Consider the following 14,608-nt stretch of genomic DNA (forward strand, 5'->3'; position numbering starts at 1 on the left):
CATACTCAGCAAGATTAGACAGGACTGGTTATTTTGAGTCAGATGCCTGCCAGCAACAACTGGAAAAGTTAACCACCACAGCAAGATTTTAAAACAGTGTTTTGCCTTAAAGAAATCACAGCCTACTGCTGCATGTTACATTAAACCCAACAGGTCAACATAATTCTTTTTAGCACCATTACAGGTCAGGAAAATACATTTATGACATGCAATGTACCTAGGGCAGAATCTGCAAGATGGAGACAGTTCTGCTAGTCCAATTCAAGCAGCATGTACACATGTCTATAAAATCACCTGAATTTAAAAGATTACAAATCCTAAACTGAAGTTGAGTTCCTAAAATTAGGTCACTGATTTGGCCCTGCTCAGACCATGATGTGATCTACAGGTTTTTCATCATTTATTTAAATGATCCTTAAACAACCTTTTGTTCTCCGTCTTCTAGAAGGTATCAGTAAGAATCTATTTGTTTCATCATAAGTTTCCGGCTGTACTCATAGGCAAGGAACAGTGCCCCATTGGCCAGGAATGCTCGGATCATAGTTGGCTTTAGTCCAGAATACAAGGCAAGTACACCTGGAAATGAAATCAGAGCCAGTTAGCAATTTATTAAAATGCCTATCTGCATCAACCACTATGCTTTTACCTTCGAAGGATACTGAAGTAATGCTTCTGCTTAGAGGGGCGTGCACACACAGAGAGCTGAACTCACTGGTATAGCAGCTAACTATCCAGTGTTACTGGATATTGATATAGAAGGAGTATCTAGAGTTGTAACATGAGTTTAGCCATTTAAGTGCTTATGTTAGAAGCTTATCTCAGGTATGACACAGTCTTCTGAAGACTACCTTGGTCACCTGAGGATACAGTTCACAGCAGCTGTACCACAGCTGGCAAGGGGACAGAAACAACAGCAGGACTATGTTGGAACTGTGCCCCAAAACAGACTCCCGCTCTGATGAGTATCTTCCCTAGTAACAGGCCCAGGATTCATATCTGCTGCCACATACATTCTTACACCATCTTCTGAAGTGCCTGGTGCAGGCCTTTTCCAGAGATGAGACACTAGGTAGATGCCCCAAGTTACCAGGCTAGATAGGACTGATTTATCAAACAACCCTCAGTCAGTCATATATTAAATTCTAGAGATGAAGGAAAATTCTGTACTGAACTTAACCGGTTCCTTCAATTTTCATGTATAGGTTTGGTCATGGGTAATGGAGCTCATTCCTTTATCTGCTTTTAATGCATACTGAGCTTTTGTTAGCTTTAAGTGAATTGTCTCCTGAACCAAGAGGCATGGCAGATGCAGTAGGTCTCAATTTCTAGAATCCAAGCTTTCCAGACCACAAGAAGCATCAATATTACCTGTTTGTCTGTCTCTAGCACATTATCAGTGGACTCAATTTCTTAAGCAATTTTTGGTATTGGAGGGTATAGATTTCAACCTGCAGCCCTACAGATGCTGCATACTCACCTTCAGTTCTCACAACAGTTACAAATGTTCCCATAAAGCCTGTCTGTTTTCCAGCCATTGAAAGCACCTGAATTCTAGATTTGACACAGTCCACAGGATACACAGCAATCCACAGACAGCTGCCTCCAAAACCTCCGCTTAGGAGCAAAGGAATGGGACCTAAAGTTAAGAAATAAGCTTTTATACACACCACAAAATATTCACTGACATAAATATCACATTATTTCATCTACAGAAGTCAAAGAGAACACAGAGGAACCTGCTTATGACAAAAGAACAGTTTCTGCTCCCCCACAAACCCTGAAGTTAATTTTAAGCCACTGGTAAGTTGCAAGTCTAACCAGAAGCTCAAAGGTTGTAAGGAGTGCCTCTTAGATCATTGGCCATGCTAAAAAAAGCATAACTCGGAATTCTGTTTTGACTGTATTAACTAAATTAACTCCTCCTTTCACACTTGTAATCACTTTCCAATGCTAATTGTGAAATGGTTTAGAGTGACATCACATAGTGTCACTAATCACTTACAGAGATTTATTTGGTACAGTGAAATTACTTTGTGATCAGTCATTTTTCATGATGCAACCTCATTTTGTGTTTCAGATTAGACGTTTATAAACATTTTGCAACAACAAAGACCAGAATGCATGCAGCTGAAATCCTAACTCCCAGCAAGACAAAGTATGATTGTGCAGTCTTTCAACAGGAGACAAGCAATCTTTATTCTGGCATCTCCTCATTTTCTTCATGTCTAATTTTCAGTCTCAGTGTTCTCTTACTATCATTGTAATGACAACTAATGGTCAGCATACATTTCGGCATACACTAGAACATATAGTTCAATAGAATACAGCTAAAGCCGTCAAAATCGCTCTACACAGCTGCTGAAATGAAGTAGTTCAGTTGCGTTACACTGTAGAGTCAGATATTTAAGTAGTTTTGTAATATTACTATTAGCTCACTGTATTTATTCTCCATCTACAATACATCCTGCTCCACTGGAAAGTGGTCACTTCAGTAATTCATTACTATATATACACAAAATGCAGACCTCCATATTCTGTATGTCCAGTTTCCTTCGTTTTACATGTATTTTACAACTGCTGTGCATTATTAGCATATCTCCCTCTCATGTCCCCCACGACAGCATGCTAGAATCCACCTGGAAAAAGGGGCACCATACCTAATTCATCTTTTGATCTCCCAGAGGCGAAGAATGTCCGGCTCAGTTCATACCCTCCAAAGAAGAAGAAATAGCCTGGGACTTCCCGCAGCAAAGTGCTTGACAGGCCACGGTAAAATCCAAGGGGACCATCCTTTTGAATAACACCCTTCACTACTGACCAAACTGTACTGATAGAGAGGTTGATCCAGTTAGTGATGCTTAATAGCCAGATAATAAGAAGGTTACAGAACAATAAGCAACTGCAGCTACAATTAAAGGTTAGATCCATTGTGTAGACAACAGGACTCAAGTAAGACTTGGAACAAGATCCTGCCAGGAGCCCTTCACTGGGCACCCAGTAGCTTTACTAGTGCCTGAAAGACCTCCAGGCTGCAACCCTCCCAGCCACAACTCGTCTCTGGTTAACAGTGCACTACAAATGTCACACTGAGCCAAATCAGAATTAAAAATAATAAATACACATAAAAAGGGTTTCAGAGATACTGGGCAGAGCGTATACTTACTTGTGTCCCTGGATTATCTTTCCTGACAACTGCATTTCATGCATGGCCTGCAGCCGGCACTTCACCAGCTCTGTGGGACAGAGGACAAGGGTGGCAAAGGCAGAGGCAAAGGAGCCTGCAGCAGCGTTCTGCAGATCACTGCAAGAGAGAAACTGCAGGAGGTATTTGGGCACTTACCTTCAGTGCAGTCAAGCCACTGCACCAGCAATCAGCTTCCTGAACCTGTACTTTTAAATATCATCAAGAAAAACTGACGGATAGCCTTGGAGGAAAGAGTCTCAAAGGGAAAGGGCAGTTACTTCAACCAGGGAGATGAAAAACCTAGCTCATCCCATCTTCATATGCAACTCAAATACATCCTTTTTGACACCTGAGAAGATATATTGCAACCTTTAACCTTCTTGCTATACTTCAGTGATTCCAGCAGAATAAACACTATCAAATCTTCCTCTTCTTGGCTTTTATAAAAATTTCCGTAGACTTGTTTTACTGGGCAGCTTTTGGGTAGTAGTTACGTCCTCAAAGAGAATAGGAACAATAACCACCTCATATAGACATCAGTGTTCTCAAATTCACCTTACCAGTATTAATACAGGTTTTCAGTGGAAGATGCTAGAAATCTGAAACCAAGGCACAATGGACCACTACAGTCTTTCTACGGATGTGCTGCCATGAATGCAACCATGTGAATCTGAGATAGCACAGACAAATGTAAACCACACCACTGAACAGGACATCACTGTAATCTGCATTGACTCACAGTATTCCAAAACTGGGACTTACTGTGTGGTGATATTACGCATATCACAAAGTCCGGGCTGCTAACTGCCAGGACTCAAGGTTGGTACTCCAGGATCGTACTGCTTTATGACACACTTTAAACTGGCTCCTACAGACATTGGTGTGTTGGACAGGAGCTGCACAATAGCACACAACAAGTGGAGATTCTCTCTTCCTTCAGAGCCTGGGGAGTCAGCACAGTGGAGACTGACCTCACTGCTGCACAGAAATTTTTTACATACAAGGGAGATGTTTGCCCTGTGCCCAGCAGTTTTATACACCTATAGTACCAGAGATCAAAGCTACAACTTTTCACCTTACAAAAGCATCATGGAACTAAAGTTGTGACATGAAGCAAAGCTTGTGACATATTCAGATATGGCAGTGACAAGAACTGTCAAAGTGGAAGAAATCAGTAACTGGCTGCAGAACAGCAACAGAATAATATGCAGTAAATAAATGGCAACACTGATCACACAACCCACTTACAGCACACAAAGCTTGGCTTAACAGGGATCTGAGATGCAACCCAATAAAGCTCAAGACAGAGCAAGGCAGAGTTAAAAATACAGTATGTGGCTGAGCCCTGCAGTCATTAAGCTATGAGCTAGAGCCAGGCAGAAAAGTTACATATTAGGATAAGAAAATATGGAAGTAGTCCCTTAAAACTATGCACTGAAGGGTGCACAAGATCCTTTCTTCTTCAGGGGAGAAAAAAACCAGACGCTATCAGACCTGAAAAGAATTCTGACACATGTATATAAAGGACTAGATTTAGCCATAATTCAGATCTTTTCTACTTTTGCGTGTTGATGTTTAATTCTACACACAAAAAAATTCAACTACACCCACTGTTTAGGCTTTGGTCTTTAATATAGTGAACCTCATTGCAGAAGTGATAAGCCTTGAATCCTGTTCAAGTGCCCTCTCAACTCAAAACGCCTAATTCAGTATTTTTTCTGGGTGGGAGAGTTTTGATCACACAGCACAGGAGCAAGAATCCTCTACTCTTACACTGCTGCTTCTTCTATAAAAGGCATTTAACTTGTTTTTCAAAGAAACTAACCTACTGAAGATGACTAGTCACGTACCGAGAAAGTCAAACTAAGGTGAACAAGGATAATAGTTCTCTCAGTTTAGACTTTGGCAAAGAACAAAATCAGTTTGGTTGGACTAAATAGGCATTTAAAGACAAATGGAATTTAGCACTTCTCTTTCCATTTGGTTGTCTCAGCTTAGACTTTAGCATGGAATGAAATCAGTTTGGTTGGACTAAATGGATGTTAAAGGACTAATGGAATTTAGCATTCCTCTCTCCATTTGTTTTGGTTTTGACTCATGCATCAGTGGCACGTATTCCTTTAACCGGAAAAAGTGTTGTTTTGTAACTGTCCTTGTAACTGTTTTGCAAGGCTTCACACACTGACCAGGGTATCCCTAAACACAGGCAGGCTAGGCAAGTTTATTTCCAAGCCATTTAAAGGTATTACTTAAAGCAAAGCCAAACTATTATAGCTGGTTTTGAGAAATCTCAAACACTATAAAAAAATGAAAAAAGTGACAAGCAATTGCTTAGATATGGGTAAGAAAAAAGGTCAGGTTCACCTCTGTTTGCGACTTCACGCATTTTCTCCTTTGCACTAAGACAGTATGACAGTTTTTAAACAGCAGAGGGAATGAAGGTAATTACAGTTCTTTACTTGTCATGTCTGGAGGACAGCCACCTCATCAGGGTTTCTTCCCTCCCCTACAGAACACTACAAATGCTTCTCGACTCTTCCACAATGAGAATGGGTGGAGACATCCTGGACAGACCACACGTACTCAGGGTCGGCACCACTGCAGACCACGTCAATACAATTCTCTCATACATGCACCTCATAAGATGCCCCCACAATGATCCAGATGAAGACACCAAGGGAGCAGCACCAAGGGAGAAATCTTTCAAGTAAACTTAAATCCTTTAGTGTTTTGTCCTTGTAGAGCCATGCAGTCACACTATTTGCTCTTCAATCAACAATGAATTAAACAGTCATCCTGGGTCTGAAAAGTACCAGTACCTGACCAAGGAAAGAAGGGTAAGATGTCAGAGGCACTTGCTATTGCTACATATTCAAATTACATTCCTATTCTGTATCCTACTCCAAAGATGTGGAGTAGTACACCTACGTATACTGTTTGAAAGTTTCCTGTGCTACCTCCCCTACATACAGCCTAAACATGCTGTCTCAGTCACTTGAAGAGATGATCCTAGGACCTCTGCAAGTCTGTGGTCTACCTCCCAGGAGGATCACAAAAGATTGTTAAGAAGCCAAGCATGCTGTTGGTAGGCCTACCTCCTACATTTTAGTGGGTAGAAAAAGATAAGGGGTCTGTAAGCTGAGCAAGCAGAAAATCCCTGATCTAAGAAAGCAACAAAAAAGGTGGAAACAATTCTGTCTCAGCTGAGAGGTCTCAACTGCCAGAAAAGAGTGAAAGAGAATGCAAGTAGAGAGCAATTAATGTAAGTTTCTTCATCGCTTCATATTCCCTCATAACAGGCCTCAGTCTTAAGATAGAGCACATCTTAACATGTAACAGGAGAACACCTGATGCAATGCCACTTTTAGATACTTGTCTTGCACTTAGGTAGCTATCCATGTCATGTCAGAGATCTCAAATGCAGAATCATGGCCTCCTCAGCTACTTCCACTTGGAGACAGACGTGACAGAGGCAGAACAAAGCTATTAATAAAAAGCTGAATGTGGTTAACCTTGCGTTACTCTTTGAATGAATGGAGTTAGGACAGTATGAGAACTCTTTTAGACACTGTGGGGTAGCACAAGGATGGAGAAGATGCAGCTACTCTCAGTGCTGCACAGAAGACATACCTTGAGAAACGCGTAACAGTTAGGCACACTGAGACTCTGCTGGACCACTGACAGCTCTAAAGTGATGCACCTGGAGAAAAGCCATCCTAGCTAGAAAGAGATTATGATCGTTATGCCAGTGCATAAATCCATGACTTGTTCACATCCTGAATACTCTGCACCACTCTGGTCTCATGAGCTCAAACCCAGACGCATTAGAATTACAAGAGTTTCAGAGAAAGGCAACAAGGACAGTTAAAGAACAGCTCCCGAGTGCTCACTGACTAGGAGTGCTGGCATCTTTACACCTAGGAAAAGACTCAGGTGGGGAAAAGGAGCACAGAACAATGGATAGAGGTCTATAAAATCCCAAGTGGCATAGAGACAGTACCTAAGGACCAACTGCCTCTTCCAGTTACAGAATTAATGACTATCACCTGCAGAACTCCCTGCCAAAATGTACTGCAGATGCAAGGAACTTACAAGAATTTGAGGGAAGACCGGACAAGTGCTTCAAAAGAGATCCAAAGTCACTGACTGGATCACACCAGGCTCAAGAAATCCTTTGAACTAAGAACACAGCCTGGCAGAGGACTCAGAGTAAATATTAAACACTTTTTCTCTTCTTTCTCATTCCTTAGGCAACCACTTATTGCCAGTACTGTAGACAACACACTGTGCAAAATTAGACCCTCAGTCTAACCACCATTATATTCAAGCTTTTGAAACTTAAATAAATTTAAAAAGCAAGGCAATATTAGAAAAGTGTCCTTTCCCCTTAGTATGCCTCCCTGTAAGAGGAACCATTACCTCCCCCCTCCAAAATCAGAACAACCTAGAGATCAAGGGAATACCAACTTTCAGGTATTGCAATGCTCATTCCCTTTGGTAAGATGTTCCAGGTCTTGAATATTCCAATTAAGTTGTGATTATCTAAACCAGCCAGTTGCAGTGACAAGTAGGTGGCTCTGTTGTAGCTAGACACCATATCCTAGAACAAAGGCCTATATTCCAAAACTTACTACACTGCATACTGACAGAGGGGGGCCTGGGACATCAGTTGCACCCTGACAATACAGTATTTGCAAATAGCAATTGCATGACTTTTTATTTATTTATTTTAAAATATGAAACAGATTTCTATTACCAACCTGAGCTTTGTTTTCCTGTCTACTCCAACAATTCTTCTCACAATTTGCTGGCAAAATCCATAGCACATGAACAGAACGGAGTTCTCTGCGATGTTGGCTACAAGCGCTGGTGTGGTTCCCTTGTAGAAACCTCGAAACCCCACTTGCTTATAGGTTTTCACAAAACAGTCAACAATTCCTTTGTACATGTCAGGGAACGTCTGCATCTTCACCTTTGCGGTGTCAAAGGGCTGGCCAGTCACCACGCATGCTGTCCCACCTAAACAAGCAGTGGAAGTTAAGAGGCTGGCTGAAGGTTAACACAACTGAAACACCTATACACAAACAGCACTATTAGGAAAATCACGCAGAAAGCAAAGATGAAAGAATTCTCTGCAGGAAAAGATAACTGCACTGGTTTTAGCACAAGGGCATCAATTGTCAGTGGTGCATTTAGTTACCTGAAGAAAAAAAAAAAAAATCATGCATAAGAGCAGTAACAGCTTGATTCTCATAAAAAATTTCTTTACCTTACTAAAAGCAAGCATCTAAATGAATCAGTTCACTTACATAAACGGGGACTGAATTAGAGGTATTGTTCTGCAATCAGGTCACTTGTGTTAATGAGGTAAGCAACATTTTCCCTTGCTTATTAATGCAGTGGTTCAGAAGCCATCTGATTTTACGTTTCAACAATAACAAAAAAATGAAAGATTTGTAATCAAGTGAGACAAAGATTCCCCCAGGACAAGAGGAACACTGCTGAGAGAGTGCTAAAACTGATGATGCATTATAAATCGATAACACAAGACTCTACTTCAAAGCTCCAGATGATTCTTATTTACATTTATTCCCACATACTGGAAGAAAGCATCCAGGATAAGCTGAAAAAGGGCAAAAGGGCAAAGTTTCTCAACGTGTTATCTTTTCCAAACTAAACTGCAAGGTCAATACCCTGAAAATTTGTGAGATATTTCCATCAATGTCATCAATAACCACTTTGCCCACAGCATAGTGTTCTTTCACAAAATCTAACTCAATTCAGTAGTCTGCAGAAAGAGCTAGCGTTACCCTTTTTCAGTAAGAAATACCAGTGTACACTGACAGCGATCTATTAGGAGCCAATACCTACCAGGAAGCATATGATAGGTGTACCTTATATAAACTTTATGGTTTCGCTTTTTTAGCAAGAGAGAAGAACCATCCTAAACCAGAAGCTGATCTTTAACCAAAGCACAGTTGACATGCATATACCTTAAAGAGGGAGAGTTAACAAGATGGTTTTTTCAGCTATGAAACTGAAATAATTATCTGTAAATGCAGATAATGTAAAGAAACTGAAATAGAAACAAATGTGTGAATCCAATTAAGATTAGTTATTTTTCTTCTAAGTGGGGAGTAGAAAAGTAAGGAAGTATTTGTTTAAGCAGGGTGATTTTCAATCGATTTTACTCTTTGCAAACACATTTGTGTTACATTGTTGTTGCTCCTCTGCAAAGAGGTACTCCAGGTCTTTAAGAGGAACTTAAGACCCTAGCTCCCATAAAACCTCATTCTCAGCCAGATGGATCATTAAAAGCTTCAGAGCAAATCATGCAAGGAAGCATGAAGAGCTTCTTGCTCTAGGAGGGATAACCAAGGAGAGAAGTAACAGACCAGTAACATCCACATAAGCCTCAGATGAAAAGCAGAGCTGGAAAGGCTCAGCCAATGCTACTTGCAGGCAAGTCAGGTAGATATTAATCTACAAGACAGATGCTAGGTTCCTGTGCAAAGGTAGACCTAAACCATCCACATGTAGTAAAATAATGGCTGCTGGAAGAAGTCCAAGAAAACCAGGAATGGTCTTGGGAATGCAAAGATGAAAAATTGGGAGTTGACTGTGAATGGCTGTTCCGAAAAAAGACAGGGCTCTCCTTACACTGTCATTGGAGGTGGCACAAGAAGCCCAGTAAACTACAGCAATGAACTTTGTAAGCCTCAAGGAAAGACCAAGAGTCCCAGTTAATATCTAAAATATTAAAGAAAAAAATAACTTTCCCAGCCAGCAGTAAAGAGTCTAAAAAAACAACAATAAAACCAAAACAAACTAGAAAGCCAAAAAAGTCAGCCCTGCTTGAATGTTTAGACAAATGTGGTCCTAATAACAACATGGGAACAGTGGGGAAAAGAGTCCTACTTAATCGAAGAAGTGATTAGAGGTTGCTCAGATCCGAAGCAAAGGACTATGACCCACAGGCAGCTAAATGACTTATTTATTCTTGTTCAGAATTTACTTGCCCCAGTATGTCATTACTTATCAGTTAGCCAAGACTGTATCTGGAGAGGAAGGTAAAACCAGGTTACACATTTGCTGGAGAAACTAGCTGTTTGCCTAGATAAATACACTTTCTAAAGGGTGCAGAGACATATGTAACAGAGAAATGAACACTACCAATGAACACAGGCAATACAAAGCAAGTATGTGGAAAGAATATGGAAAACAAATACTAGTAAAACTATCTATTACAACAGAAGTAGCAAAGAAAAAGAACAAGAACAATGATTTAGGATTACTGAAGTCATGTTGGAAAAGGTCTGAATTCCTTCATCTTATCTGAAGGAAGGAGAACTATACCAGAGAAGAAAACAGCATAATTAGTTCTAAGATCCTCTAAGCTCTACTGCCAAAAACCAGGCAAAGCTCAAGTGCATGCCCTGTTAGCCTGAATGTGGGCATGCAACAGTATCACCAAGCAATGGATTTCTAAGCTAAGGCTAGTTTCCAGCTCTTGTAGTAGCCAAGATGAGACACACCAGGCTTCAACTCAGAAAGACAACTTCCTAAGCCAGAGTGCTCCATTGCCCTGGATGTCAACAGCAGCATTCCTGAGTTGAAGTACCAGGAAGGAAAGCAATCACACCTCCTATTTAAGCACCTGGGACCACCCGCAAAACCATCAAGAACTACACAGATACTAAGTTGCTACTTTGGGAAACAGAGCAGATATAATCGCTATACTTTACCGAACAAAACCATCAAGAACTACGCAGATACTAAGTTGCTACTTTGGGAAATAGAGCAGATATAATCGCTATACTTTACCGAGGACCCAAAAACCAAGGAGAATGAACAGGCTAACAGAAACATATTTTTCCTAAGGCAATGAAGGAATTCCTTGCGGGAAAGAGGATGTTTTCTACTCAATAAGATATTTTGCAAAAGGCTAACAAAGCAGGTATTCACTGGGCAAAATATGGTGGCCCTTGAAATGCTTTACGAAGGTACCACATTGGACTCGTTATCTGTCACCCTTGCTTTCTCACTGCACTAAGGTTAACTCCACTCTGACAAATGACTGCAAATAACTACCCTTGAATGCACTTAACACCATTAATACTGTCACATTCACAGCATTAACACCGTCATAAAAGGACTAACTGTAATAGCTATTGTATGGGAAAGAAAAACCATGAAATTGTTTAACTGGTTACAACAGTACATTAGACAAATCTTTCCTTCCACCTTTTCTGTATAAACATTGTCAGCTTAGAAATGTCAAAAAGACCCCTTTTCCCTGGTAGAGTTAAAAACTGATTCGTCCCTCACCCATGGACATTACCAACAGCGAAACAATGCAACTGTTTCCACATTTGTGACTGTCACAACTGGTCCAGCGAAACTTTATAGCACAGACTAGACTGAAGTGGAAGTTAGTCTGTGAATTCATTGTCATCAGTCCTACTACTGAGCTTCCCAGCTTTTAAAAAGACTCACACCGGGATGTTGTCTGAGCCAATAACCCTTCAGATAAGTGAATTCATCGTCATCAGTCCTACTACTGAGCTTCCCAGCTTTTAAAAAGACTCACACCGGGATGTTGTCTGAGCCAATAACCCTTCAGATAGCCTCTTGCCCATTTTGATTAGAGAGGGTTCCTGTGACAAAAGCAGCACCTCAATCACTCACACACTGTGTGAGTTCATTCCAAAACTCTACTTGTGACTGATTCTTAAACTCATGTAAGCGTGAGAATTAACACAGAAACTTAAACCTCCTTTTGGAAAATTATTAGCCTGAAATAAGGGTTACACCTTCACTGTCTGCAGGGGTTTCACCAGGGAGGAGCAATAGTGATGCAGTTACAACACCGGCTGAGGTTAGCTGCTTCACCTCCATATCCTTAAAATACTGAAGGCGAGGCTTTTTATAGCAACAGGAAACTGCTTTTACATTTGTCAAAGCTATTAAAACTGTCCCTCAGAAGTTTTGTGCAATTAAGTTCTCTCCAGCATTACCTGCAGCTCCTGCTGTGAGGTCAATAGCAGCCTGAATAGCAGAGTTGATCCTCATGCTTCACACTTGTTTATCAGTTACTTCAGAGTGAAGTCTCCCGTTTCCTGGCAGGTGTCGAGATACTTGTCTCCTGAGGGAAGAGAAAGATTAAGCATACATGATTTACAACAATAACTCTGACAGTCAAAAGCATCACACGAATGCTTTCACTTCCACTCTTCCATTTAGCTTGTTCTAAACTGTTTAGAGACAGAAAATGCTTGTCCCCCGGACTGAGATGTAGCTTATTTGTATTTTGACTGACTAGTTTTGCTGCATTAGGCAAGTCCTCTGGAGTATCACTGCCTAGCTTCAGATTACTTGGTTTTTCCAGCTTCTAGTCTCCCTGGACCTCTCAAACAAAAGCGAAGAATACCTCCAAGGAACAGTATTGAGCATTACCTTTCTATTGATTACAGAAGCATAGTCTCCATCAGGTGTCTAAGGCTAGCTGGCAGGAATATTTCCCCCCTGTCTCAGCTTCCCACCTATAAAGCAAAACAGAGAATTGCTCTCCTCATGGTGAACAGAAGGTAAGAAAACTGTATTCATGATCATACAGACACATCAGGTACTTCTACATGGCTCTCAAAAGGTATGAGTGGAAAAAGAATGAATATAAACATCTAGAATTGTGTCTGGCTGTCACGTTCCCAGTGCAAATTCCGCCCCCCCCGGCATATTATAAATAAAAACTACACCTCATCTCTCAGGAAGGCAGCTGGAAAGCAGAAATACAAAGGTGACACTTTCAAAGAAAACATTCAAATGAATTCAGTTCTCAAGTTTGCAGCAAGGTACTTTCACTGGGCGAGCAGTTAAAACAAGCTTGCTTATCTGGAGTAAAATCACTGAGCCAAAGAGCTCCCACTGTTTCAGAACCATGTTGCAAGACATTTGGCTGGCGATGCTGTCAAAAAAGTTGCATGAGTCTTAAAAAAAAACAGAAATACACACATGAATCAGCCCCTCATTGACTTTTAAGCCTGGCTTCAAGCACAGTACATCAGTAACCAGAACATTTTTCAGTCTTCTACCTACTATAATGCTTCTTTTGAAGCCAAAATATATTTTGGAATAATATGAATGGGAAACATAATTTCCAGTAGGCTGCATTGAAAGAATAATTAAAAAACCACACTCTATGAACCACATCCTTTGTATAACTTTTACATTACAAGCACAGACACTTGCATACAAGCAAGGCTTTAAGAAAGCCCGTCTCTGAACAGATTTATTATTCCTGAAGCTTAAAAAAAAAAACCAAGTAGGCCAAATACTGTCGTTCAGTAATTTCACATGTCCAATCTGTTTAAGATGTGTTGCATGAATCTGAACGTAATGGGTTTAAAAAACCAAAACACTACTCTTGTAATAAATGGCACTAATACACGCTATTTCCGAATTGTGGTTACAGATTTGAACCATTTCACTACTGACAGCATAGTATGCTAGGTGTTATTTCAAAACAGAGGCTCCAAAACAAGTTACACTTCATTATCCTATACACCTCATTAGTGTTCATACAGCACTCTGCAGTTTCGCTTCTCATTGAGAGGAAGAAAAGAACAACAGATCAGCGAGACAACCTCTGGATGAAGGGAATTACTAGAGAGCAACAATTGCCTGCATTCAGTAAAATGTACACTGCTTGCATCATGCCGAGTGCTTATCAACTGGTGCCAGTCCCCAAAGAGAGCACGTGCCAAATCACCCACAGATACCCACTGAAAGCTTGGCAGCGAAGGAAAAAGAGAGATGCCTATAAAAATATGTAAGTTTTAAGAGCCAAGGAAGTTCAGTTTCCTGTTCCATAAGAGCACATTGCCACTTTCAGAAGATTTAAGACTTAGTCAAAATTACACCAGTATTATATATCTACATACCTTCCCTCCTATTTTTTTCCTATTTGTAATAACACTAGCAGATCAAAAAATGCCTGTAGATATAGCGAGGCAACAACTGCTCTGTTACTTCCAAAGCGAATCCAACCCTCAAACCTGGAAACATAGAAGCATTAGTTAGCGTAACAGGTCCCGCAGAGTCCTCCACCCGCAGCCCCAGACGTTATTCTCTCCAAACACTAAGCAGATAAACCCAAAAGGTAGCACTGCTCCTTGCAAGAGCCCGCACAGACAGGCCGTAACTCTCCTTCAAGGTCACAGCCGGCCGGCACCCCAGCAGCAGCAGAGCCACACCAGGGCGAACGCCGGCAGGCTGTCACACGTGCAGAGATGGACTCCTTACCGCCCAGACCGCCGGCTCCGGGGTGGGCAAAGCCGAACGGCAGGTTTCCTCGGGAGAGGAAGGCTCAGGCTGCAATCGCGGTAACCCCTGCTCCCAGAACACCCACCCGTTTTGAGCTGGAAA

The 14,608-nt window shown here is 41.1% G+C and overlaps 1 protein-coding gene across 1 annotated transcript; it reads right to left on the minus strand.

Moving 5' to 3' along the window:
* LOC104084117 (mitochondrial ornithine transporter 1-like) lies at window positions 1–12,320 on the minus strand. The gene is made up of 6 exons (XM_009587843.1): window positions 12,202–12,320; window positions 7,945–8,203; window positions 3,164–3,301; window positions 2,658–2,827; window positions 1,478–1,636; window positions 1–576 (listed from the first exon to the last, which is right to left on the minus strand). The coding sequence occupies exons 1-6, from the start codon at window positions 12,254–12,256 to the stop codon at window positions 452–454; spliced, it is 906 nt and encodes a 301-aa protein (XP_009586138.1). The 5' UTR covers window positions 12,257–12,320; the 3' UTR covers window positions 1–451.
* Window positions 12,321–14,608: the final 2,288 nt, after the last annotated feature.

The sequence above is a fragment of the Fulmarus glacialis genome, unplaced genomic scaffold, assembly GCF_000690835.1.
Source record: "Fulmarus glacialis isolate BGI_N327 unplaced genomic scaffold, ASM69083v1 scaffold9551, whole genome shotgun sequence".
In the NCBI taxonomy this organism is placed as follows: Eukaryota; Metazoa; Chordata; class Aves; order Procellariiformes; family Procellariidae; genus Fulmarus; species Fulmarus glacialis.